This window comes from Metarhizium acridum, assembly GCF_019434415.1.
Source record: "Metarhizium acridum strain ARSEF 324 chromosome Unknown scaffold_13, whole genome shotgun sequence".
NCBI lineage: Eukaryota > Fungi > Ascomycota > Sordariomycetes > Hypocreales > Clavicipitaceae > Metarhizium > Metarhizium acridum.
In genome coordinates this window covers 689,535-716,236 of record NW_027094016.1, presented here as the reverse complement: position 1 = coordinate 716,236, position 26,702 = coordinate 689,535, and the positions used below count along the sequence as shown (strand labels likewise).

Below are 26,702 nucleotides of genomic sequence, written 5' to 3'. Positions count from 1 at the left end.
CTACGAGATGAAGGAAGGGTACGCAATTACGTTCGAATTTGCGAAAGATGATATTATTACGAACTGGCCTAAACTGAGGATCCCGGCTAAGTTGGCGCAGAAGGTGGTCAAAATGCAGAGTAAAACCATTAGGGTGAATTATGAACTTGCTATATAATCGCGTGGATCATTACTTTTACATCTCTAAGCCTCAGTTTATTGAATCCATGACAACCAGTTAATCTCGTTGTGAATCGGGGCATTGTACGCGGTCAAGTTCGGTATTGGCTTAAAGGCGGCTAGGTCCTCTGCTGATTCTGTTAGTTGTGTTATGGGATGGCAAACTTTCAACGACGAACCCACTGATGTGATGTGCCGGCTCGCACAACGGGCTCCAACTGTCGTGTAGGGCCTATTCAAAACATCTGAAGACATTTCCTCTCCCGGAAGCTATGCATCGTTATCACGTGGCCTTTAGCGGCACGTGATAAAGCCGTGCCTTCGTGTAACCTTCTACGAGACGAACAATATGCAGGCTGCTTCTCCGCACGTTCACAACCCAGGTGCCGCCAGAAAAGAGATGAGGAGGAAAGAAAAAACCAAGTTTACTGTTCCTCGAATGACATGGACTCTTCAGAGACATCACCGCTCCTCTCTCCTGTCAAGAGTCACCAGGGCGAATCAACACGGATCGAGCGCAAAAAGGCAAGTCCGGCCGTCATCGTCCTTCTTCTCTTGCTCTACACCATATTTCTAGACCTCAGTTTCTTCCTCATGGAGCCAGCACAAACCCGCATATTGGAGCGCATCTACTGCCGTGAATACTATCAAGAGCATGATCCAAGCCTCATTGGGAGCGATGGCCGAGATGGCGTTGATGAGGAGTGGTGCAAAGTGAGCTGGGTCCAGGGCGAGGTAGCCATGCTGAAGGGTTGGCAACTGACATTTGACAGCTTGGGAAGTGGGTTCTTCTTCTCCTTTGACATGCCACTTCCGCCTGTCGGAGCTAAATATCCCCGTCATAGTGTTGATCTTCTCCATTCCATGGGGCTACGCAGCAGACATGTACGGTCGAAAGCCAGTGATTATGCTTGTGAGTGTGGCAATCCTGGTGAAACACAGCTATGTGCAGTTGGTCAGCTATCTCGGCGGAGCCATACCACTGCAATGGATCTGGTTGTCGGCACTGCACGCTGTTTTCGGCGGCGGCGTGCCCGTTTGCACCGCTCTTACGCACACCATTGTCTCTGATGTGGTTGCGGAGCGAGACAGGTGTGTTGACCACCTGCAACACTAAGTGCTACAAAAAGTCTGACTGAGGCACGTAGGGCGACGATTTTCTTCCAGCTGATGGCTGTGAGTATCACGGCGGAATTTCTCGGCTCCCTTGGTGCCGCCGCACTCATGGTCTGGAACCCCTGGATACCCATGATTCTCGCCATTCTCATCAAAGTGACTGGCATTGTGATACTGGTTCAGCCGAAGGCTGACTCTACATTAATCCATAAGTTTTCCGAATAATGAGGGTTTGGTGCAGGCTTGACAAATAAGTTTCTATTGGTCCAAATTTTGTATGGGAAATCGCGAAAGAAGGCTGGATTGGTTGGTGGCTCTAGAAAAGTGGGTAAAGGACAGCCACCGTCTGTCGGTGCTTCTTTGTTTACTTCTCTGTTTACAATCGTTTACAATCGTTTACAATCGTTTACAATCGCTAAATTTGCCCAGCGATCTGTTCGTTTGCTTGGCCAGCAGCCTTTCTTCCATTATTGAAACAGATGTACCGCATGGTTGGGTATGGATTATGATTCTAGGGGTAATATTAGTCCTAGATCTGAATTGGCAGTCCATTGCCCGTCTTGCGACCGAACAAAATCACCAAGTAATTTCGTTAGCAGGAGGAAATCTGCCAATCCAACTACAACCTGTCTGGAATGCCGGGACCACCGCAATTCCGAGGTAACTGACACCATTGATATACTATATATGCCTCCCTAACCTGATCAAGCGTGCCAGGTCCAAAGGTGCCGTCCTTGCATTGAGAAAGCTGGCTGTCCGTCCTACCTCAGCTGAGAGATCTGCCCCGAAAAGAACCGACAGAGACGCTGGCCTATCGCCTCCTAACCAGAGATCTGGAACCCAACCTACATCGCCAGAGAAGCTACGGCAACAACATACAGCTAGGAGTTTGTTCGGAGAGCCAGGCAGCCAGCCGCAGATAGTGCTGGGGACGCCGATCCCACCAACCCAAGCGAGCTCGCGGCTCTTCCGGGCTCTAGCTCCCTCACCGCCTGTGCCGCCCTCGACCGATCCTGTCGCCTCACATTCTGATCCATCTACTGTCCGAAGCAGCACGACTGGTGTGGACTACTCTTACCTGGCTGTTAGGTTCCACAAGGGCGGGAAGGACTCGCAAGATGATGCCTCCAAGGCCGGCGCCAGGGCCAAGCAGGCCACTATTCGGCGCGACCATCGTTCACGACGCCGTGCAGGGGAGGCTGTGTCACTAACTCCCACAATCTCTCAACTCGGCGTCTTTGAAGGTTCTGATGGTCCTGGAGAAGGTATCCTTGTGCTGTGGTCCCGGCAGTTTGTTCAAGCTAACCACGGAACGTAGCTGGGAGTCAAGATCGACTACAGGCAAATGAGCTCCCAGATGGGGATGGAATGACCAAGGAAGCGGATGACAGGGGACAGTTCTCTGAATCTGATGTTGACGTCGAGGACTATTTCAACTTGCTGCTTTCACCTGCTCGACCACGGAAGTACCTCGAACACCTAGGGGTAGAGTCTGATTCCGATCTAGGGGACGAAGACGGGAACGATAATAGCAATGCCTTGGACGAAAGCCCTCTTCGCTATTGCTCGCGGCAGCCTTCCAGAAAGTCAGGGCCTCGTCGCCGTGCTCGCCGTGGTCCTGCCCCTGGTACAGGAGGGCGGCCAAAAAAATCTCAAAGGCAAACTCGATCGTCGGGGCCGCCACGACGGTACCGGAGTCCAGTGATGATTCCACCTGAAGAATCGGCCGTATTTCACGCACAAGATCCGGTGTGGAATGGGGACCTGGACGCTTGCGCCTTGACCTGTCGTGATAAAGCAATCCTCCGTGAGTTCTGGACAAAGCTGGACAATGACCAAATGCAATTTTGTGGTCGATGTCAAGAGCGTTGGTTCCAGATGAAGATCGATTCTGATGGCATTTGTGCGCGTTGCTGTCGAAAGGATGATAAACGCGGCCCTGAAGAGCCGTACTTCTTCTCTGTGGACAACCAGTTGGATTTTGGCTCCGTACCGACTCAATTGCCTCAGCTTACACCTACTGAAGAGTCTTTAATAGGCCGTGTTCACGTCCACGTGAATATTATGCTTGTGCGGGGCCAGCAGTACAAATATCGGGGACATGTTGTTCACTTTCTCCGCGAGGTTGGCTTGGTGTACAACCAACTCCCGCTTTTGCCGCGGGAGTTGAACACTGTATTACTCCGTCCTTCCAATACGTCGTCCCATGCAAACCTTAGCCGGCAATTCACCCGCCAGTTCCGTGTACGCCGCCAGCCAGTTGCCATATGGCTTAACTACCTCCGGCGCCATCATCCTGGCTATCGATGCATCGTCATCGACGAAGAGCGGCTGAGTCAATTGCCTCAAGATGGCAATGTCCTGGACGACATCCCCCAGAGCCAGGTGGAGGCTGCCGAAGTTGGACCCGAGGAAGATGAGGAGGCAGAACCGGACCTGGAGGACGAGGCTGCGGTGCCGGACCTTTTGGCCAAGGACACGGAGCTCGATGCTCTGCGGTCTATTCTTGCCGGAGAACCAGAAGCTGAACCAAGGCTTTCCACAAGCTTCCAGGAGCAGGTGCAGCACGAGCTGCAGCTTCCGAATATACGGCGCACACCCATTAATGAGTTCAATCGCTCTCATGCCCTACTCTCCTTAGCTTTTCCCTGCCTCTTTCCTGACGGGAGAGCCGACTTTGTTGAGCCTCGGCTACGGTCAATCGACTACAAGGACTACATCGAGCACGCGATGCGCTGGCATGACGGGCGTTTTGCACGCCACCCGACCTTCCGCTTCGTCGCCTTCAATACTCTGATGCGGTCACAGGCCCGTGCACGGTCCAAATTCTTCGTGAAGCAACACGATGGTAGTCATGAACCGCTCACACGGGAGCAGCTTGTTCAGGCACTGGAGCACAGCGAGGACCCTGAGGCGCAGGTGCTAATCAACTCAATCACAAGACATGCGGTACCTATTCGCGGCACGCGCCCCTTCTGGAACAGGAAGAGGCAGGACCTCGAGGCCTATGCCTACAACCTTGGATGTCCTGGTGCATTCATCACATTCAGCCCGGCAGATTTACACTGGCGGAGTCTCTACCAGCACATGCCCCGATATGATGAATGGCTGGCTGCGTCCGAGTCCGAGAGGATGGGTCTCTCGCGCCAACTTTTGCGTCAGAATCCTCACATTGCTGCTTTCCATTTCTACCGCCGATACTGTTTCTTTCGAGATATCGTGTTAAGCAAGAAGTTCAACATTACGGATTACTGGGATCGGTATGAATGGCAAGGGCGTGGCAGTCCGCACAACCATGGCCTGTACTGGATGGAGAATTGCCCAAGAGTCGACATGGTGGATGAAGCCGCTCGTGATGTTTTTGCACGCACGTGGGGATTCCACATCACTGCCATTAATCCTGAGCCGACTAGGACTATGCCCCAGGGTGAGGGTAACCCCCTGAGCGTAGATCCACTGAGTACAGAACTGACATTCCTGCGTCTCTCACAAATCGTCAACCGCTGCCAGCGCCACAGATGCAATACCACATACTGCTTACGCGTAAGGAAGAGAACCGTTGATCTGGCGAGGGATATGGAAGGCGCTGCTGCAGATATCGAGGCGGCCAATGCGGCCAATCCAGAGCGGGAGTGTCGTTTTGACTTTCCTCGTGCCTTGCGGGAGCTGGCCGCAGTGATCAGGAAGGAAGGCAAGTCGTACTATGTCTTCGAGGCGGCGCGGAATGACAACCTCATGAATCACTTCAATCCCGCCATTATACTAGGCTGGCTAGCCAATATCGACATATCTCCTTGCACCAGCCTACAGGCGGTTATTACGTACGCTGCCAAGTATTGCAGCAAATCTGAGAAGAAGACTGAGCCTTACTGTAAGCTTGCAGACCAGGTTTTGCCGCACACGGCACACCTTCAGCCGCTATTATCCTTCTCCTCTCGCCTGATGAATAAGCTGATTGCCGAGAGAGATTACTCGGCGCAGGAGATTTCCCATCTTCTCCTTAACATTCCTCTGCAGGAAGGCACGCGGATGGTGGTCTCTGTCGACTGCCGTCCTTTGGAGCAACATGCACGTTCGTATCGCGTGGATGAAGATGTCAACGAGACCGTCGGCAGCTACAGGAGGTATCTCGAGAGAAATGACCAGCACGAGGATGCAACTTACCTCGAGTACCTGCAATCGTATAATCTCAAGACGTGGAGGAGACTCGCTGCCAACGCGAAGAAGAGAGTCCTGTCTTACTTTCCTCGATACAGGTCCGTGGAGGCATCTCCCCAGTTTGGTGACTTCTGCCGTGTTAAATTGATGATGGCTCATCCGCATCGCTCTCCAGAGGAGTTGCTCACCGTGGGCGGGCAGCGGTTCGATTCCTTCGCGGCTGCGTACAGGTTTTGCAGAGAGCAGCACCGTGACACCCATGCGGACGATCATTATGGGGAGCCAGATACAAATGAATTGAGGGCTGAGGACGACGAATTTGAGCTTGAGGTCCATGAAGAGCCCATTGTGGATGAAGACTGGCATGAACTCGCCCGCATGCTTCCCGACCGCCCGCTGGAGGAAGAGGATATCGACATGCTCGGCCGCCGAGACATCGACATCAATTATGATTGGACCCCTCACGTTGGACGGTATACTGATGACGGTATTCTCAAGGGCGACTACTGGAAGCAACGCAAGGCGGCAAACCGCCTTGACCTTGATGTGGATCATCAGCCCTTGGAAGCTCGAGATTCCCTAAACCGGGATCAGCGCTTAGTATACGATACCGTGATGGACCACTTCCTGAATCAGGAACCCTCTCAGTTGCTGCTCCATGTGGATGGTGGAGGTGGTACCGGGAAGTCATACCTCATTAATTTGCTCTCCGCGCACCTCCAAGCCGCTGCTGCCGGGAGAGGGACACCTGTTTGGCGTGCCGCGCCCACTGGCGTCGCGGGAAATCAGATATCGGGCACTACTTTGCACTCCCTGTTACACCTTCCAATCAACAAGGACTTCAAGCCCCTCTCGCCCACTGACATGGCCCAGCTCCAGAAGAAGCTGAAGGACATCAACTACCTGATCATCGATGAGAAGAGCATGCTGGGACTGCGACAGCTTTCTTGGATCGATGACCGCCTGCGCGAGGCGTTCCCGAGTAGGAATGAGGAGTTCTTTGGTAGTCTTAACATCCTTCTGGTTGGCGACTTCTTCCAGCTTCCACCCGTGCTACAGAAGCCGCTCTATTACGATAAAGAGGTGCAGGGAGTGGAGATCAAAGGCAGGAACGCATATAGACGCTTCGATAAATCAGTCTTCTTGAAGGTTGTCCAACGGCAACGGGGCGACGATCAGAAGGCGTTTCGCACAGCTCTCGAGGAATTGCGGCTCCTCCAACTGTCAGTCGAGTCCTGGAAACTCCTTTCCGGTCGAGTACAGGCGAAGCTAGATGATCTGGAGGTCGCCAGGTTCGCCAACGCCTTGCGAGTATACGCCACGAAAGATAGGGTGAACGAATATAACCACTACCACCTCGACCGCCTCGGCCGGCCAGTCATTCAGGTCAAGGCTAAGAATGTCGGCCTTGGCGCGGCTGCGGCGCCTGATGACAAGGCGGGCAACCTTGCGAAGCAGATCCCTATATGCATTGGCGCCCGTCTGATGCTGACATCTAACCTTTGGCAGCCAGTTGGTCTCTGCAACGGCGCTCGCGGTACCGTTTACGATATCGGCTGGGCACCGGGGGCTGACCCAGTCCAAGACCCTCCCTGTGTTATCATGATGGAGTTTGACAAGTACAGTGGACCTGTGTTCCTGACCACCGCTGATGGCAGAAAGATTGTCCCGATTCTCCCAGTAGACAGGGACTTCCTCATCGGAAGCACTCTCTGCACTCGCACGCAGTTTCCCCTGATCGTATGCTACGCCATTACGGTTCACAAGTCGCAGAGCATCACTGAAGATGTCATCGTGACAGATCTCTCCTGTCGGGACTTTCAGACTGGTTTAAGCTACGTAGCTGTCTCTCGCGTAAAAACGCTCCAGGGCTTGATGCTGGATGCGCCCTTTGATCGTGGTCACCTGTTTTACGAGTCTCCACCAGAGGGTATGAAGATGAAGATGAGGGATGAGCGGCATAGAAGACGACAGGTCCTTACACGGAATCCATATAGGTCAGACCACGGCTCTGCATAACTAGATAGCTAGCTAAATGTAATGGCTTAATAGTTGCTTGGCCCAAGGACTCCCAGCCTTCGGATGATCGTACCCCTTGCACCCACAGCTCTAACGTGCAAGGGGTGGCGTAGTATTTTATTCATTTCAGAAACACTGAACTACAACACAGCAGAGCCTGGTGTTAAACCCACCGAGGAATCAACTGCGCTTCACCAGCCTTTGGAGTGGTGGAGGTGTTGCCAGCGTGCACTCGGCCATGTTCTGAGCTCGGTATCCTTCCTGGCATCTAATAAGAAGCTCTTGTTGATAATTTCCCCCTTTATAGTTCATCTGCTTTTCCAAAACCAGGAAATTCTGCGGCTGTACATTTCGACTCATTACAAGCAGACGCTCGCGTACGCTACAATGATTATATCCGCTCGCTCAGGCTGCATCTTATTCCTCAACGTCTTTGTCCTACCAGTCTTAAACAGGTACTTCCAGGAACGATGGACACTCGGACGATCCGACTTGGTCCTCGCACGCGCCAGCGCAGCAATCATGTCTCTGAGCTTTCTGGGGGTCGGCGTGGCGCCCAATCAACCGCTCTTGGTGTCGGCTCTGCTTGTCAATTCCCTTGGATGGGGAATGCTCCCTCTCCTCAGAAGCTTGGCGACCAGCCTAGTGGAGAAGCGCAACGTTGCGCGGCTGAATAGTCTTATCGGTGTGTTTGACATAGTTGGCCGAATAGCCGGGAGTCCTCTCATGGCTCTGTTGTTTGCAAAGGGGGTCAAGATTGGGGGCGTGTGGGCTGGCTTGCCCTTTATATTCTGCTCCGGAATTGTCTTTGTTCTTTTGGTGGGATTGATGCACGTCTCTGTATAAATTGCACAATCTCCTGACAAATGATGCTTTTCCATTGCATGGCCCAGGATTCATTACCATAGGTGTCACAATCGTTGACAAATTCTCGCCACGAGAGCAGTACCACCACCCACTACCAGCCACTCTTTCAAGAGATCAACTTTAATCAAAGCTAGCTAGCAAGTTGACCAACTCTGCGCTCTTCCGCAGAGCTGATTATGTTACACGTACACGAGGCGATTAATAGACCTAGGTAAGGCATTACCATCATTACCAAGCTGTAAATGAAGAGTAATCAATACAGGCCTCCCGTAACGAGCATATCAAATAGAATGAGATCCCGTCAAGTTCTGACCTCCATTCACATATTTCTATTCATAAGCCCGCGCCACAGCGATGGCAAGCTGGGCGGCAGGAGCTCGGGCAGCCGGGGGTGGGAAGAGACCAGAATTGGATGCCTCTTTGATATCAGCAAGCCTGCATCTTGCTGGATATGTGTGAAGCAAAAATGCGTCCCATTAGGACCACTGACGCCAAAACGGTCAAGAACCACCGGCGGCAACGGTTTGGCGCGGCCTTGATATTCAAGAGCAGTATTAGTGATGCGAGACGAGGCATAAATCTCATGGTGGTCCGAGTTATATATGCCCTCAGCTCAACAGGTGCTCGGTGGACCTCTAGTCCGGGTCCCCTGGGCAGATTTTCATACAGTAAACTGGACGAGGTGCATCATTCTCTTAAGACTGCCTTGCTGCATCGTTGCATAGGATGACTCCATGCTAATGGAATTTAATTCATCTGTTGATATCTAAGCCCGGACCCTTCAAGTGAGCGAGCATAACTAGCTGTGCAACAAGGCCCATTTTCTGTCGTGGTGAATCCTGTGGACTGCGGTAAGCCTCCCGAAATCATATAATTAGATGGGTGCTAGACCAAGTGCCTGACAGCATGTTTTGGCTCATCCGGTAAACTGTCATCGACAGCACTCGCATCAATTTCGTCGACAAGACGGCCCTATACACTCAAGACCGGGGCAAAAGTTTAGACCATATCTGCATATGGCCATGCGAACTCGATATAGTCATGCACACCAGAGCATGTTTGGTCGCGTAGGTCGCGAGTAGTATTGTTTTCTTCGAAAATGGGTAATTTACGGTAGATACTGCATCCCAAATTATATTTGCCGGGGATATACCAAATCGTATTACAGGCATACACTAGTTTTATACCGCGCACTCTAACTTGGTATGGCGAGAAATTTTCAGGATACTGCTAGTTGACTAGAGTGGCCCACTTGGCGCGGAGATAGTACGGTGCATGCTCACTTGTTAAGTGGGGTCGAATGCAGGGTAAAAGAGGGGCGGAATGTGTGCCTGTGAGAAGAAACCAAGTCCGTCGTATTCAAAGCGCGGCCAACATGGTAACGTGCAATAAATACGAACTTGGCCCGTATCAATAGCATAGGTCGGGCAGATTACAACAGAAACAATCAAGATAAATCTCTGTTTCCATCATCATGTTGCGCCTGCTAAAATGTTTTCTGCCTGCTTAGCCCCGCAATGGGACAGAGCCGGGGGGTTGAAGTGAGAAAATTAGCTTGAATCAAAGCATCATGAGTATTCCGGCCGGGGAAACGGAAACAAGCACAGACTCGAGACGATCCATTTTATTGCGGGTACTCGGTAGGCTGGCCGCAGACACGCCCCGTCACGTGCTTGCTCCGTGTATCAGACTTCATGTCAACTTGGATTTGCGGCTAGTGTCTGGTGTTTCAGCCTACCTGACAGATCACAGGCAAAGAATAATTAGCGGAACTTGTTGCCGATTTCCAGGTCCATACCTGGGCATGAAACGCAGCCTTCACATGGACGCTTGTTCGTGTTAAAGTATGGAATTGCTTCATGGCGCTAGTTATCTCAGTCACCAGCCGAATTTTGAGCCCGGGGAAATAAATCGCACAATGCGCTAAGCGCCCTGACGTCATGCGTAGCCGTGGAGATTCACAAATGCACTAGTTATTGGGCGCAAAAAAAAAACTGTACAAGCAACTTCCAGGGCAAGAAACGGCCGAATGTACAATCCTCCTTGACTCCTAACTACTCTCTGCCTGGACTTGCGAACAGTCGCCCCTGGCATCCTGCATACAGTCGGGTATAATAATCTTGTCCAGAGACAAGGAACCGGCATTGCCGCGAGTCATGCACGGCGATTCGAGGCCCACATCCCAAGTTGCTCAGCATGCGTTTTCTTATAATGCCAGGCTAACGCAGGGATTATCGGGAATACGGCAGGTTGTGTCAAGTTTGACCCTATTCTTCTATTTTTATTGACCGTTCTAATTAACATGAGACTTTTTCGGAAAATAAAAAAGTTTATATCAAGGCAGATGAAACTTTGGCCAGGCTCGTGGTAATTGAAACTTGTCAATATAATTTAATATAACTTAATTTCCTGGAAAAGAGACCGCCACCATGTCGGTGGATATTGGGGGGTGTGGGCAGCTAAAATTAGCCGGAGCTCCCGGACTGCCGGTTTTTGCTCTGCTCCATGGCAATGTTGAATAACTTCAAATGCATGTTGCCACGTCCATCCTGGGGGTACCCCTTGGCTCCCCCCCCGAGCACCCATGGTCTGTGGGCAGACTCCAAAACCACCAATGTTGAGACCGGAGAATGGGGACTCGGATCCCATAAAGTCAGGGACTTGCAGCGGATCCCTAATGCTCGCTGTCGTTTGGTTTAGTGGGTCCGACTTTCGGTGCCTCTGAATGGAAGCTCGGCCGGTTTATTTCTTGCCGTCTCCCGCGCCCGGAGTCGGGGCGGATACATGCAAACAGGAGACGGATCGAATATCATGATGATAGTTTCCCATTGTCAATGAGTTTCTTTTCTTACTTCTAGAGTTGTTGATACCTATCATGAAAACCATACGAGTACGAGGGCAGGACTTGTACCAATTATAGAGTGGGAGGGAGGTGACAATAGTGACACAAGACCCAGAATAATACGTACGCAAGAATTTAGGACGCTAGTTCTGACACGCCCACGGCGGTGCCTCAGCGTAGACAAGGCGGCCGGAACTAGGGATATCGGGAATACATGTAGACAACCATCTACACTGCGTAAACGAGTCCCATCTTGCACTGAATATACTCCGAGGTAAAGGGCTGAAGTACCTTCAGTGTCTTGCTTACTATGCTTTAGCCACGCTAGGTTAGCGGACAATGCTGCAGGACGCCCTGGCCATAATGCGCGTTGTCACAATCAATGCCGAAGCGCCACACTTCTACCCTCATACTCACACGGCTACATCCGCGGCCTTGGACCTAATGCCGTTCAGCCCTTTCTAACATGGGAGAGAATCAAGAACAAACCAGTCATGTTTCCTTTCATATTTGTACAGACTAGCAAAACCCCTCGGTGTTGTACGACATGGGGAACTTACAGGCGACTGATACATGGGCACCCGGGTGCCCAAATAGACTAGCGCACCCAGGTGCCCAAATTATGTCAGCACTCCTCTAGCGCTGGGACAGACCCGCAAGACCCGGCTGGAAGATCATTTCAACTAGTTACTCTCTCCAGTTTAATCTACAACTTGACAACAATGCAATCCTCCGTCGCGCTATTCGCTGAGTGCAAAGCTTGTTGCTCATTACTGTCTACCTCTATTCTCTTCCATATTTCTTTCATTCCTCTTCTCTTGTTAGCCAAAGGATGATCACCCATCTCCCGAGCGACCTGGGCTTCAATCCGCTCATCTTCCTGGTTGCTCCAGTCTAGATACGCCATCATTTCCTCTTTCGTCCATTCTCTGGACCCTGTCGCAGTGACGCGATGCTTCGACATTTGTTTGTAGTCCAAGCACCACTCGTAACTCCGCTTGTCGTATCTTTGTGGGAGCCCCATCGCTTTGCGATATTGCTGGTTGGTCTTGATGCTGCCAGCAGGTTGCGCAGCGTACCACGCATTTCTAGCAGCTACATATCTCTCATAAATGGCACCCGGGGAATCGTACCGCGGCTCTTCCAAGGTGACACCAGACAAAGACTGGACTTGCTCAACCGTTGGCCCTTCAACGGTCAACATTGGCGGACTGCCGGGCGCGTTGTTTGATGTGGCAAGCGACCCCAAGTCAGTCGACGTATTAAATCTCATGAGAGGAGATGAACGGATGGGTGGCATGCGTGCTGCAAAGGAAGAGGGTTGATCAATCTCTGCCAAGGCATCCGCCACTGCATTTGAACATTGCGACTGCTGGGTCGTTGGCACGATTTCCGGGGGGGCCTTAGAGACACCCGCAGGAGCCATTTCCGCCGTGGCACCTGAAAATGTGACTGAACTTCGAGCTTCCGGCAGAGGTACTACCGGCGACCCCTTGAACTTCAGCGGACAGGACCTCGAGGTCATAATGTGGCCTACCACGTGGCATGCGCTGCAAGTGGGAGCCTTTCTGTTACCCTGGATTCTCTCGAAACCGGATGGTTCGCGTCTTGTGCTCGTTAAGGGTTGAGTCCTATTTAGTTGGTTTGCAGCCCGGCGAGGTTCCAGAACAGGTTTTGGCAGTGCCACCCCTCGCTTTAAGTGCCAATGTGGGTGAAAATGCTCTAACAGAAGACCCTGAGCTTCTTCTTCCAGCTTCTCGAGGGTGTGGGAGCACGGCAACCCATGTGACGAAGTGAAAGTCTGACTACATAGAATCTGACGTGGCTCTTGTAGACATAACTGCCGTTGCCCCTGGACTTTGCGCAAAGCATCATGCGAAACCCTACCTCGTACTGCTTCGAACATGAGCCCGGATACATCTAGAGGTGTGCGTAACTGTTGCGAAGCTCGAATATGTTTAAGTTCCTTGAGTTGGTTTGCGATGGCATGCTTCATGGCTTGCCAAACGTCGAAAAGGTCCAAATTCGATTTCTTAATGTGTGCTTTCATCAGTGAATGGATACCCTCGGCCCTGGGAACGTTCCATTAGCGTCTTGTCAATTGCATATAGTATAAGCCACCTGCCTCGAGGTGGCCACATTGCCGAAATGCAAGTGCATATCCACCCATGCTTTAATGATCATCTCTTTGTACGGCTCGAGCCAATACATCTTGATATACCCTACACACTCTGGATATTTTTCGCCATACTTCAGTTCAAACTTGGCCAGGCGCTCGTCAAATATCTTTTCACTTGGTGAAGCAACAATCGAGTGCCAGGAGGTGTAGAATTCTTCCCATGTGTCATTTTCTGCCCGCTCTGAGGTTTCGTTTTCTTTCTGCACAAAAAAGGGCCGGCAGCGCTGGAGGACCGCTTTGTTGACATGCCAGAGGCAGAGGAGCGCTTTGGTCGTTGGAAACCAATGTGCAGCAGCGTTCATTGCAGCTAGGCATCGATCAGTCAAGACAACTGACGGAAGTTCACGCTGGTAAAGTGACCTGAGATGTTGTAACGCCCAAGAGTAATCCTCTTCCGATTCACCGGATAGAAATGCAAATGCGATACAGAACGACCGCTGGCTAGAATCTACTCCGACCATGTCGAGTAGCGGCATACCGTGTTTATTCGTCTTGTAGGTACAATCCAGCAATAATACGTCCGGGTTGCATTGTAAATACGCCACAGAGTCAGGATGGGCAAAGAAGATAGCCGTCAGTCGATTGTCTACATCCAAGCGGACGCGACACCAAAAGCCCTCGTTATCTAATTGGTCGACTAGGGCTTGAATGCTGCTCTGGCCTTCGCGAAGATCTCTCCTGGTTGCCGCAATCCGGTTGTATATATCCCGCTGAGTTGCAAGTGTTTCTGAGTGGTTATGGAGGTAGGTCCTTATTTCTCGAGGGGCAGTTCCAGACTTCACGAGTTTGGAGACGATCGCCGCATCTTTTCCCACAAGCTTGCGGTGGGCAGGGTGTGCAGAAGGATCATCGCTGGGCGCGTGATTATGTTTAGCACATTCGATGTCTGGTCGATGGCTCAAGACCCATGTACTACCATCTAGCGATTGCTTGGCTAGAACTGAAAACTTGCAGCCAGTTCTTCGGCTCGAAGTGCGTCGCACTCGATCAGTAGAAGGGCTTGGAGGAGGTTTATTCCTATCACAAGCGAATATTACTCTGACTCTGCCATTTGGTGTCTTGAGGGATTTCCCTGTTGTAAATGCGTACCCTCGAGGTTTCGCCCAAGAATTGATAGCATCAAGTAAGGACTCGCGTGATTCATATGTGCCTTCGGGTGGAAGAACGTCGTCAGGGAATGCTGCCTGATCCATGTTTCATCAATCTGATTGGCGCTGCAATGTGCAGTGGCTGCAGGAACATGCTGGGGCACAGGTTCTGTCCCAGCGCTAGAGGAGTGCTGACATAATTTGGGCACCTGGGTGCGCTAGTCTATTTGGGCACCCGGGTGCCCATGTATCAGTCGCCGGTATTAGATGCCCCGCTTTTCTACTTGATCCGACACATGCGATTGCCTGGCTGCAAGCACGTCCCACATTAATTTATCACGAGGCACGTCCCTTCCCGTTCTATTTAATTTGTTTTGCGATGCGACCCCTTGAATGATCTTTCGTGAGTAACCCAAGACGACAGTTAGAGGCTGATGGAAAGAATGTCTGAATAAGGGCATGTAGGTTATTCAAGCTCCTTCACTCTTTATTGAGCCAGCAAAAAATGATAGGAGCTAGCAGTGGAACCAGTTACGCCGGCCAATCATAGTCAACGACTCAACGAGGACCAAAACTCGAGAAACCAATTCGCGCTTGATCGCGTTTGTGGCAATTTTCATGCTCGGGCCAACTACGCCGGGTCTACGGTCTACGGGACGGGGGCGGGAACTCTCAATATATCGATCGAGAGCTCATTTGGTCGCGCCGTCTCATTGGCCGATACGAGAATGCATACCACCCGACCATTGCTCGCCTACCTGACCTGACCCGACCATTGTAATTGACCTGACCTGACCACTGGTCTTACCTAATTCAATGGTCGGGTCAGGTCAGGTAGGCGAGCAACGGTCGGGTCATCTACACTCTCGGCCGATACAGTTGCCCCTGTCGTCCGCGTTCCTCGACATCCATGGTCACTTGGTCGGATAAACTGGAGCCACCCGGGCGATACGAAGGGTTTTCCCCTCGGATATGGAAGGCGACTTGGCGTCATTGACGAGCAGGCAGGATGAATGGACTGAATTTCAGGGCCACAATGAAGAGCTTAATCGAGCCTGGGCCCAGCAAATGCTTTGACTTCCATGCGTCATCGTCTGATGGTGAAAAACGCTGGAGGGGACAATTCGGATGCTTTGCCTCGTATTCTTAATTGAAGGATTTCCCGCAAATACGCCCTTGGGAAGAGCGGGTGCGGGAAACGTGCTCTAGGGAAGGGTATCATGGGATGAGACATCATCACAATGACAACAACAACAACAACACCACCACAACAACCGGCTGCCATATCCACAACTGGGTTCGCTTTCAACTAGCTCTGGAATTTGAAATGCACTCTTGGCCTAGTGTCTTTGCAAAATGGAGTGCGCTAGCCTTTGTTTCTGTCTCTCCATGTCGCCGTATTGTTGACCAAAGACACCAGACCGGTCTGGGACAGAAGCGCATCATACCCACAATTTGGCCAAAACCATGATACGACGAGACTGGGTTTAATTGGCCGTGCGGTCTCGTATATGTTGTTTTCGGAACACGACCCGTCATCCTCATGACTATGTGACATCAGAACCCACCGTTCCTACCGTATGGTCATGGTCGTTTAGCACCATGATGGACAAATACGGCCACTCCGGCTGTCCAGGGCCGGCATGCGGCAAAACGTGGGGGACGGGCAGTCGACCGGGTCGTCGGTCCAGATGGAAGGGCAGCTATGTATATATATCGAGGCCCTGCCACGGCATGCCATCCAGTCCAGGCTTCCCGATCAACAACTCACTGTCGCTTCCGAAAAAGACTTGTCCACTCGTTTCCAGACAAAGCTCATCCATCATAATTCAAAATGAAGGCCTCGTTCATCGCATCTCTTGTCGGCGCCACCGTCGTGGCCGCTGAGTGCCCCCCCGTCGGTTCAACTGACGACCAGGGCCGTTATAGCTGCAACCCGGCTCATCAGTATCCCAACGGCCAGGTTTGCGCCGTCATTGACGGCTGCTTCTACTTGAGCAAGCCCGTGGACAACAGCCCTGCCGAGCCTAGTGAGACTGCTGCCGCCTGCCCTGCTTCTGGCTCGACCGACGACCAGGGCCGATATAGCTGCAACCCTGCCCACCAGTATCCCAACGGCCAGACCTGCGTTGCCATCAACGGCTGCTACTTCCTCTGCGGTGCTGATGGCAAGCCTGTCGATAACAAGCCCTCTGGTTCTGCCCAGCCTCCTCAGCCTACCGCTGCTTGCCCTGCTCCCGGCTCGACTGACAGCCAGGGCCGATATAGCTGCAACCCTGCCCACCAGTATCCCAACGGCCAGACCTGCGTTGCCATCGACGGCTGCTACTTCCTCTGCGGTGCTGATGGCAAGCCTGTCGATAACAAGCCCTCTGGTTCTGCCCAGCCTCCTCAGCCTACCGCTGCTTGCCCTGCTCCCGGCTCGACTGACAGCCAGGGCCGATATAGCTGCAACCCTGCCCACCAGTATCCCAACGGCCAGACCTGCGTTGCCATCGACGGCTGCTACTTCCTCTGCGGTGCTGATGGCAAGCCTGTCGATAACAAGCCCTCTGGTTCTGCCCAGCCTCCTCAGCCTACTGCTGCCTGCCCTGCTTCTGGCTCGACCGACAGCCAGGGTCGGTACAGCTGCAACCCTGCTCACCAGTATCCCAACGGTCAGACTTGCACCGTCATTGACGGCTGCTACTACTTGACCTCTGGTGGCAAGCCCGTCAACAACAACAACGGCACCACTACTACCCAGCCTCCCGTTGTCGCCGGTGCCTCTTCTCTGCAGGCCGCTGGTGCTCTGGTCCTGGCTGCCTTTGTTCTCCTCCTGTAAAGGAGTGTATTTCTTCCAAATGACTGCACATGTGGGGTAATATCATGCTTTGAATGCATTATATGGGGTTGAAGGGAAAATCGAAATGCTTAAACTGTATGTGCAAAAGCGATCAGGATCAATAATAGTCATACATGGATATTTGCCTTTTCAAGACTTGCCTAGTGAATTTGAAGTTGTAACGCTGGTATTGTGACTGTAGAGTCGTCCGAGTACTCGCTGTGACTGTATACTTCCGTCGGAAGGCGGAGATTTGCTTTCCATTTCGGCTAGCAATTTTGCAACTAGACCTTATTAGTGGTTACTGCTATGAAAATCTAAAGGCAGGCTACCCCGGCTTGAGACTTGAGAGTAGGCATGGCTGTAAGCGGATGTAACGCTTGCAGCGGCAGCCGTAGCGAGATCAAGGGGGCTGGATGCTTGCAGGGATACCTGGAAAGGGATTTTTCGCAGTCTCTTCGGCTGAATACAACAAGACGGCGTGTGGATCACAGAAAGCTCTCGTACAGTGGGAGTCTGTAGTGATCCCAGACGAATTAAAGTTGCGTTGACCAAGGGAGGTAGTATAATGTTAGGGTGCCAGCGAGGTCCCTTACCGGGATAGTATCCAATGAGAATTAAGTGTTAGGTAAGTACATATATGCTCACGTTTTTATCATGATAATAAAAGTACTCTTAATCGTCCCTGGTACATACCTCTTAGCAGTATTATCAGGCTTATTAGGCCTAGTACAGGTAGAAATACTCGACAAGGGTATTCTGGAGTAGATACAAAGGCGGCACCTTGACACATTCAAAGGGATACAACCCCTGAATTATGGTCAAAAGAGTACCTAGCAGGGGTAACCGAGGCCAATTAATGAAAACTCTTTAGTTCAGTAAGAATATTATATTACTTATAGGTATATATGAATATAAGTACATTCCACATAAAATAAAATTCTTAGTAACGCCTCATACCCTGCTATATCCATCGTATGCCGCCTATCAGCTTTAAAAGAGTAAAGGCGCTGGTAGCTGTTGGAGCGGTTCGTACTGCGGGAAGAAGCGGAGCTAAGTATCGATATCCTTTTGACAATAATTCAGGGGTTGCATTGTAGTTACGTCTGGCACACTGATGGACCTGCAGCATGGAAAACGAAGCATGGATGGAGCGGGCCAGCATCCTTGGTCAAGATGTGACATTAAAGTTTTTGGCAATGTCCCGTATTTTTTGTCCTCATGAGTGTTTAAGCAGGGAGTTGTTGGGTAATGGCATCATCACGGAGATTACTCCCTAGGTGTCGGAAATGAGATTACCTCAACTGTAAAGTACCATGGCATGCTCTGCTTGATTTCAGTCAAGTACTTTATGGAGGAATTTGGCCATCTTCCCAGGGAGCATCGAAGCTTGAAGCAAATATTGTCGCAATGCGGGAGACGAATCCGGCATGTCAGGGCGCGGGAACGTGCCGTCCTAGACGCACATGCTACTGCACTTTATTCGGTTATCTTATGGACAGGGCCATGTTAAATAAACATGGAGTCATGCGCGTGACAAAATAGTCTATAATGGACTAGTAACAGGATACGAATATACGAGCGTTGAACATCGTGCAGTAGTGTCTGATACATTCGTCGAGTACACCATCATACCAGATAGTGACGAATTGTTGTCTTGGCACCGAGATAACGCGACCTTCAGAAGGCCGCATTCTTCAAATATGAAGTCATAACAACTATTCAAAGAGATCAATGATATTATTCAGCTAACTTGCTCAGAGTTAGGCTTTAATTATCACGCCAACAAACTGGGCATGGAATTTAGTTTCTCAAGCTCTTGGCTGGGATGTATTAAATCGACGAAGCTACCACGTATCACAAAGGAAGCCATGGGATTGGGGGATCTTTGGAAACATTACGATGCTCAATCAAGTCATAAAGTTGGGGTCGCTTGAGCCCCTTGGCTCTTGTTCTTGTGACTGTCTGGCTACCACAAGGGGAACTTGTCCGACACCATGATGTGACGTCAAATTTTCTTTAACCATCATGCGCGGTGAGTATTGCTTCTAGATCTGGTCAACTGCCGACCATTTTTCCGGGAAAACTAATCGAGTCCGCGAAGAAAGTTTTCCATTTCGACTGTATGAGTGTAGTAGCACGGTCAAGACCAAAACTTGTGGCACGTTCCATTATTTTTTTCACAGATTGAGTCAGGGCTCAATTCACTACCAACTTTGGAAGGCTTTCGCGGATGAAATTGTTATACAGGCTTGCCATGCAGCAGCCTGGCGTCTGGAACACCGTACACTCGGAGAATGCTCGTGGCCGGAAAGCAAATGTCAGCAGAGGAGCTTATCCCTGCTGCCCAAAGTGTCTTTGTTGTTTTCTCGAAAAATAGGGTATGAGTTTCTGGATGGTAGTGAGTTTTCCGAGTCTAAAGAGGGCGACTTTGAGTTCCCGTGGAGCTATTCTAGATAAACATATCATCGTACACAGCGAGAGACGCGTGCTAAACCTCTCCACCAAACCAATATGCCACGAAAGGGCGTTACCAATTGCCACGTGGGACTCGCCGGTGATGAATAATGAATTGAGGCAGAACCCAAGAAGGAATGGGACTGGGAAGTGCAGATGGGAACAAGTGGCGCAGGGAAGGAAATCTTGGGCTTCGTGTACCTATATGGCGGAGAAGATATAGATCCAGAGACAGTCTACGTACCGGGACCAAAGGTTGCAAAAGCCAGAACCCAGTACACTGGAGTGCGCTCTCACCAATCGAGTAATGTATTCATAGTGAAGAGAGGTATAGTGGGAGGCAAGAAGTATTTGCGAACCTTTAGCTTATTCTGCCCAACCAGGTGGGCATACCTATTGCCTCTGCCTCTAGACCAACGTAGCGTTTCTCGGGAAGTCTAATAGAAGAATGGCTTATTCTGCAAGACTGGAAGTTTGATCAAAATGTCAACCCACAGACTATTGCCTGCCTTGCAACAACCCAGAAGTAGCGGCGACGCAGAGCTTGACTAATGGCAGGGTTCTACGTGTTTATGTGCAGATGCCACGTCAGCAAACGGTTAAAGATGTTACACGGACAGAGCTGTCTGCCATACGCCAACATGAGGAAGCGTCTCCGGCATGTCGGATGAAGGGGAATAGATGTGATGATTTATCATACCAGATAAGCAAGCATGCACTACTAGGAGAGATCTCTACTTTTGGTAGTGCAGCTGGCAGACCTATGACAATAGAAGGAGCGCGAAACATTTACAAGTTGAGGTTGTCGTGTCAATGGAAGAAGTTGTTTAACTGATCCTAATTGGGCTGTGATCTTCCACCATGGTAAGCGACTGGTCCAGTGAAGCTGGATTTCCCGGCACTGACGGCACTTTGGCAGAATGGTCATCTTTCAGGTCAGCCAAATGCCTCACTCGTCTTAGGACCATGCTGTCTATTATCTCCGTTGCTGTCTGCTGCAAAACAAGGGAAGCCTCCCGTACTAGTATCGGTTATAATGCCAAAGCTCCATCTAAATCGCTTTTATGCAAAGCCAGACGGCAACATACTTGCTAACAAAAATACATGGTTGGTGCCATTTCTGCCTTGACATCCAGAATCGCTGAATGTACGCCGCGCGTCTCGCAACCGTGACGTTGGTGTGTGAGTATTTCACACAAAAAGAAGCCGTGAAATTATATTATGGCCCACGGAGAACAAGTCGACATAGAAATTTGTCATGGCCGAGGTAATAGCCGGCCCTACAGATTACCGTCGTAGGGTATGCTGTATGTCTGTCATGTGCCTACATACCAAGTACTCAATTACTCTCTGTTATACTCAAGACATGCATATGTACGAGCTGGAAATGGCTGGCTTCTAGAAAGAATTTTTTTTTGAAACTGCTGTAGATGCGCGTCAATGAGTCATAGACTAAGTCATACAGCAGCATCAGACAAGAGCTATCCGTTGACGCCGTCTTTGTACACAGGTCATCTTCGCCATTACAAAGCTTTACCCATAGAACTAAGGCTAAATATTTGCTTTAAAAGCTCCCCGTTCCACTATAATGAAGTCAGTGTCTTTCCTGGTCGTGGCAGTGGCATCTGTCGCCATTGCGCTGCCACATAGCCAGCCTGCCATGTCCTGGTCTGAGCTATTGCGGACGTGGGTAATTGGATGTATTAGTATGTCTCCCATATACTTATGGACAAGCCGTAGCAATGGAGCGGACGCACTGTGACCTCGATATTATCTTGGCTCTCAAAAAAACTGGTGCTTGCACAACGAAGGCTTACAGGGGACAGTCTTTATTTGACCATGTGGGCAACTCTGCATATATCTATTTCAAATGTGCCCTGGCTACTGCATTGAGATACCGGCTGGTGTTTCGTATTCTTGCAACTCGTATCCGTCTAGTTGTGGGTACATGGTATTTTTCTTCATAGTTACGGATAGCTTATAATCCCGAAAGTGGTTTCCCTCTCCTTTACAGATTCTCTCTGTACGTATCTTTTCCACAGAGACAATTTGTCAATCCAACTCTACACCTTTTAAAGTTTTATTTTTAGCTAGAACCTATTAGACAGAACTTCGATAGGGTTGAGCGTGCAAACGAACCATGAACGATGACATCAGGTGTTTGCGCAGACATTATTAGACGTTGTATCTGATTAATTCAGAGATACACGGATATGGAACAAGGTAAAGTATATTGGAGCGTGTAGTCTGTCTTCTAACAGCCTACTCCCTTACAACTCCCGACTTCCCCAGGTTGGCACACGTCGCAGCGATCTGGTGGGAATGCAATGGGATAACCACCGAGTACATCCCTCAATAGCGCCATTTCTCTGCGCTGTGCTAGGATTAAGGTGTGAGTAGAGATGAAATAGTGACAGTATCTTTTCAATAAGCCTAGCATTAGCCAGCAGAATGGCGCAGAACTTGATTTGCACAACTCCGGGGTTGATGTGTGGATAAGTGCATGCAGAGGCGAGTTTTACGCGACATGCCTAACTGCGGAAAGGGGAGAAGGAATACACAGAATGAAATGAGGAACAGAAAAAAACGTGTATACTCAGACATGACCTAGGCATATATTAATAACATTGCACATCTTCACTAGGTTTATTGGTACCCTTGCCCTTGTCCCTGAAGCAAATCTCGAAAGTTGTCGTTCAGCCAGGTTACTCCAGGCCCTGAGTACATAAACTTAAATTGGTTACTGTCACATAACAGTGGAGAGGTATGCAAAGTTGGTCACACCTTTGAAGCATTATCAAGCGACGGCCTGCGGTCATAACTGTCTTGGTTACACATGAAATGGTTCGGGCCGGCTGTCAACCGGTGTCACACGGTTACCCGAGGGCTACGATCACGGGACCTAGGGCAAAACACTCACCGATTTCTTGTGTTTATAGAGCTCTTTAGTCCATCCAGGCCTTGAGAAAACCAAGGACCTTTCATACCAAAGAATGCTATCAGCTGAATTGAGCTGTTGCTCTAAGCCCTCACTGAGCCCTTGCCACATTTATCCAGAGGATTTATATGTAGAACCTTTGGAGCTCATGTGTTCCGCTTTGTTGAGTGTATGGTGAAGCATGCAAGAAGCGTCATCACATCTCGTCAGTTACGGACCCAGTCAGCTGGCCTCGCCCATATCGGGTGCAAGCTTACCTCGACACCGATCTCGGGGAGAAGAAGTGACAGGATCTATGCTTTCCTACACATATTCCAGGTTTCTATGGAATCTAGTATTGGACCCATATTCCGTAAACGGCGCCTTGCATATCAAGGCAGATGTTGTGTTGCTACATTTTATTTCGCGGCCACATATTATATCAAACTACTCCACTGGTCTGGACTCGCTATTTTACCTATTTTACTGTCCTATCTCCACCGCATTCCTGTACGCCCATGCTCGGTAAGTCTTGGCCCAAGAGGACAACTCTGGGGTGCATATCGTACGCTCTGAGCCGTGGGCAAGCTGCCGCCTTCTTATCCGGAGACATGCACAGGTCTAGTGGACTGTATCCTGCAACAGTAAACGTCTCATCTTACCAGCCTTGCCTACGTAACAAACCGTGTGCAACGTGCTAGTGACCATGTCCTCCGTCGTTCGGTTTCTCCGCTGCCGCCCCGGCTGTCGCTTCTCCGCCAAGCTTATTTGGACAACCATTCCCGCCTTGTCCCCCTTATCGCTGAGATAATGTCCGCTGGCTTCCGATCTTCTTGAGTCGGTTCCGGCTTTGGTGTCGCGAAATACCCCTGGCGCACCTACCCTGCTCATACCAAAAAGATGATCCGGCGGTATTTTAGTTGGTTTAGACACATAGGACCGCGTTTGAGCAGAAGAAACAGCAGTAGCTTGAGTGAGAGGTCATAATTCTTAAGCTGGTTGTCGTTTTTTGATCAAGGTCAGCATTAAGAAGAGATATATTAATGGAAGATCTTGCATTTGATGGCTAAATGACGACGGTCTCAAGAGGATATTCGACGGATCAGTACAGAGTTGGGGGCTAGACTCAAGTCTATTCTGTAAGCCTTTCATGGAATGTACCAGATAGAAGAAAGCCAGCCGCATGGCCGCCACAGCAATCTCTTTCTTTCTTTCATCTCTGGCAACTCCTATACCTAATTGGAATCAGACGGCTTGTAGAAAATGTGAATGTACAGAGACGGATACAGGTTTGTGCCGGATATCGTGGGACCCATAGGCGGCTGGTTGAAAGGAGTTGCTGAATCCTGGAGCGGGTCAGCAGGCCCTTTGTACTCCGATGGTATTTCCGAATTCATCGCTGGATCCCATGATAGCCATTCCATCATGTTCCAGCTATTCATTCAGCGCACTTATGAGAAGGCAGCGTCTGTTGTACGTCAACATACCTGTGACAAGGGCAGGATAACTGGGCTTGGAACATAGATAAGTCCAAGTTGACCTATAATGCTCGAATTTAAGGTATTAAATGGCCTTGGTTTTCTGAGAGGCTTCAAGATAGATGCCTGAGGCAGCTCTCGCTTCAGGTCCGATCTCGGGTCTCGTGATACCCCCTTTGTTGTTGTGTAACCGTTGTTGGCCCGACGCCTTTGTTGTGGCCCAACCATGTGACAACACCCCCCTTTATCTTATGCGAATGTCTGGCGCAGATATGGTCAGAAGGTTCCCGGCTTCATGAGATATTGTGGTTACTGAACCTCGGCAAGGCGGAATTTTTCCTTTGAAAGAGACGAAAAGGGGACCCAAAGATAGCGCTACACCAACAGATGTAGAATTGACAATAGTTCCATGCTATTTTCCAGTACAGTAATGATTTGGTCACCCCACCATGGCAGGAGCGGTTTGGTACTATTTTGAAAACCACTATGCAAGTAGTTCTTGGCTGTGACATCCTGTATAAAAACCAGTTTTCCACCCCTTTTCTGTATCTTTCCACATTTTTTTGCCTGCCAACCCATCCTTGGACATGTCATCCAAAGGTTTGTTATCAATTTACACAAACGACTATGAAAATCAACCTTGCTTACTTACTTAGCTGTTCTGGCTACTGTAGCGTTTGCGAGACCAGGAGCAAATCATTGTATACCGCATGTAGGTTCCGCGACTTTCAAAACAGCCATCGTTGATATCACGTTCTAATGGAACTTAGGGCAGTTAATGTGAAGGCTTGTGGGATGCTAACTGTTGTTGGCCATACGATTGTCTCAACTCCTTTTGTAATGTAAGCTAGCCAAGAGTCCAACTTCTAACAAAAGACTAAAACGATGTGTTTTTAGCCGAGGTAGAACTTGAAAGCGGCATTGTGCGATGGCTCGAGCTCGTAGATGAGAAATCTTCCGTCGGTATAGGTGGTTGTATGCTATAGTTGAAGCCCGGTAGACCGTCACTAGGGCCATACAAAATGTAGTATCACGGTACCTCTGTCTGCCACGCAAGAAGATGACGAGCGCAGGGAAATGCCAGATTCTACGTCATTATTTTGCTCGAATGGTCGCGAGTTCTTTTCAGCACTTTTGATCCCACGAACTTGGCCTCATGGACGAGTTAATATAAGAGCTGCTACTATAGCTACTAGCGCGGTCTTCAAAGCTGCTATAAAAGAATTCTTTGGCTGTTGGGTTGGAAACTCGTAGTTGGGCTTTGGGTGAACTAAGCCGTGTTATTTGAAGCTATTAGCCGAGGCAATGGAAGTCCCATTGCTAAGATCTAACTACTATTTCCGTCGAAAGATTCGCAGTAGCTGTTAAAGCTGTCGGGAGGTCCGCGGCGGAGGAATCTGTTGGATTTGGTAGTCTAGTTATAAAACAAAATCTAAGATAAATTATATATATAATGGCTAATAGTATCACGACTTGGAAAGGGCTTTTCGTCTAATGTATGACTTTGCATACTACTAGCTAATACTACACTAGAAGCTCTATAAAGGGGTCAAATCCAGCTTGCTAGCTGCGAGCAGTTTCTACATACAGTCCAATTACCCGATTCCGGGACATGATACTTTTAATATCAATGACGTATCTGCATCATGCGTGACTTTCCTCTGAATTTCTATCCACCCCGCCGAGTGAGACAAGTTAATCTGACGCAGACTGTAGGCAGCTAGGACATTCTAAGGCTCAAAAATACCCACTTATCTCACACTTGGTGTATAGACGAAGATTCCTTCCTGTTTCATAGCTTGAAGCGGGAAATTTTGTATTTATCGAATCGAGTCATAATAATAAAGTATATCCCTCTTGTATTTGCAGCCTGTGCAGGTTCACTTCTAGCAGCGCTACAGACTGAGGCAGAAGTAGTCCGGACTCCCTTGGTACGCAGATCCTGTTAACCATGAACAAATATGCGAGAATTTAGCAGAGGGATTATGCGTGCATTGTAGTCACGAGGACGGATTTGGAGATATCTGAGGAACGTCATATCTACTGCGATAAAATAGAAGTCACTTATTACATGCGCTCAGCTAGGAGTTACCATGGCTAATGCGATGATTAAAGGGCCACATGGTGTTCTGTCAAGTTCCGTTCAAGAAGGTAAGTGCTCTCAGACCGTCTGCACCAATCCTTGGGCGATGCGCTCGTCTGACGATGCTTGCAGCCAGGAAATCCATCCGTATGTGATTCGTGATATTTACCCTAACCCTAACTCGTACGCCAGCCACCACCGACCTGGAAGTCATTTGGATGCCTCAAGCCCACGCTTTCTCTTACATCGGGTGGCCCTTCTTCGCTACTTTTTGTTCTTCGCCGGGCCTCAAGCTTCTTAAAGTCCAATTCACGAAGTGTTCAACGTATCCTCAGAAGCTGAAGCATTGTCTGCCAGTATTGAGTCTGTTTATTGATGGTATGATTTCAGCTACAGTTCTCTAGTATTGATAACCAGCTTGCAAATAAAATACTGCGCACAATCCGCTAACCGGGCAAACGAGGAGCAGTATGCATGGACAGGAGGCGCATCACTCCGCCAGGACGGTCTCTACA

At 49.9% G+C, this 26,702-nt stretch overlaps 4 protein-coding genes across 7 annotated transcripts; 3 read left to right on the top strand and 1 right to left on the bottom strand.

Annotated features, from left to right (window-relative positions):
• Positions 1-471: 471 nt before the first annotated feature.
• J3458_002810 (uncharacterized protein) lies at positions 472-1,537 on the top strand. Of its 4 annotated transcripts, XM_066117397.1 has the most exons (4): positions 538-873; positions 933-940; positions 1,005-1,251; positions 1,308-1,528. In XM_066117397.1, exons 1-4 carry the CDS (start codon positions 815-817, stop codon positions 1,498-1,500), a joined length of 507 nt encoding a protein of 168 aa, XP_065977182.1. In that variant the 5' UTR covers positions 538-814; the 3' UTR covers positions 1,501-1,528. The 4 variants fall into 4 exon arrangements, with proteins under 4 accessions (XP_065977184.1, XP_065977181.1, XP_065977183.1 ...); XM_066117399.1 differs by having other exon boundaries at positions 472-873; positions 933-1,251; positions 1,308-1,537; XM_066117396.1 differs by having other exon boundaries at positions 472-940; positions 1,308-1,537.
• Positions 1,538-7,505: 5,968 nt separating this feature from the next.
• On the top strand, positions 7,506-8,864 carry J3458_002809 (uncharacterized protein). Its single transcript, XM_066117395.1, has one exon. The coding sequence runs from the start codon at positions 7,516-7,518 to the stop codon at positions 8,296-8,298; it is 783 nt and encodes a 260-aa protein (XP_065977180.1). The 5' UTR covers positions 7,506-7,515; the 3' UTR covers positions 8,299-8,864.
• Positions 8,865-11,815: 2,951 nt separating this feature from the next.
• Positions 11,816-13,326, bottom strand: J3458_022441 (uncharacterized protein). Its single transcript, XM_066123023.1, has one exon. The coding sequence runs from the start codon at positions 13,209-13,211 to the stop codon at positions 11,868-11,870; it is 1,344 nt and encodes a 447-aa protein (XP_065977179.1). The 5' UTR covers positions 13,212-13,326; the 3' UTR covers positions 11,816-11,867.
• A 2,807-nt stretch (positions 13,327-16,133) lies between these two features.
• Positions 16,134-17,425, top strand: J3458_002808 (uncharacterized protein). Its single transcript, XM_066117394.1, has one exon. It carries the CDS (start codon positions 16,263-16,265, stop codon positions 17,250-17,252), a length of 990 nt encoding a protein of 329 aa, XP_065977178.1. The 5' UTR covers positions 16,134-16,262; the 3' UTR covers positions 17,253-17,425.
• The last annotated feature ends 9,277 nt before the right edge of the window (positions 17,426-26,702 follow it).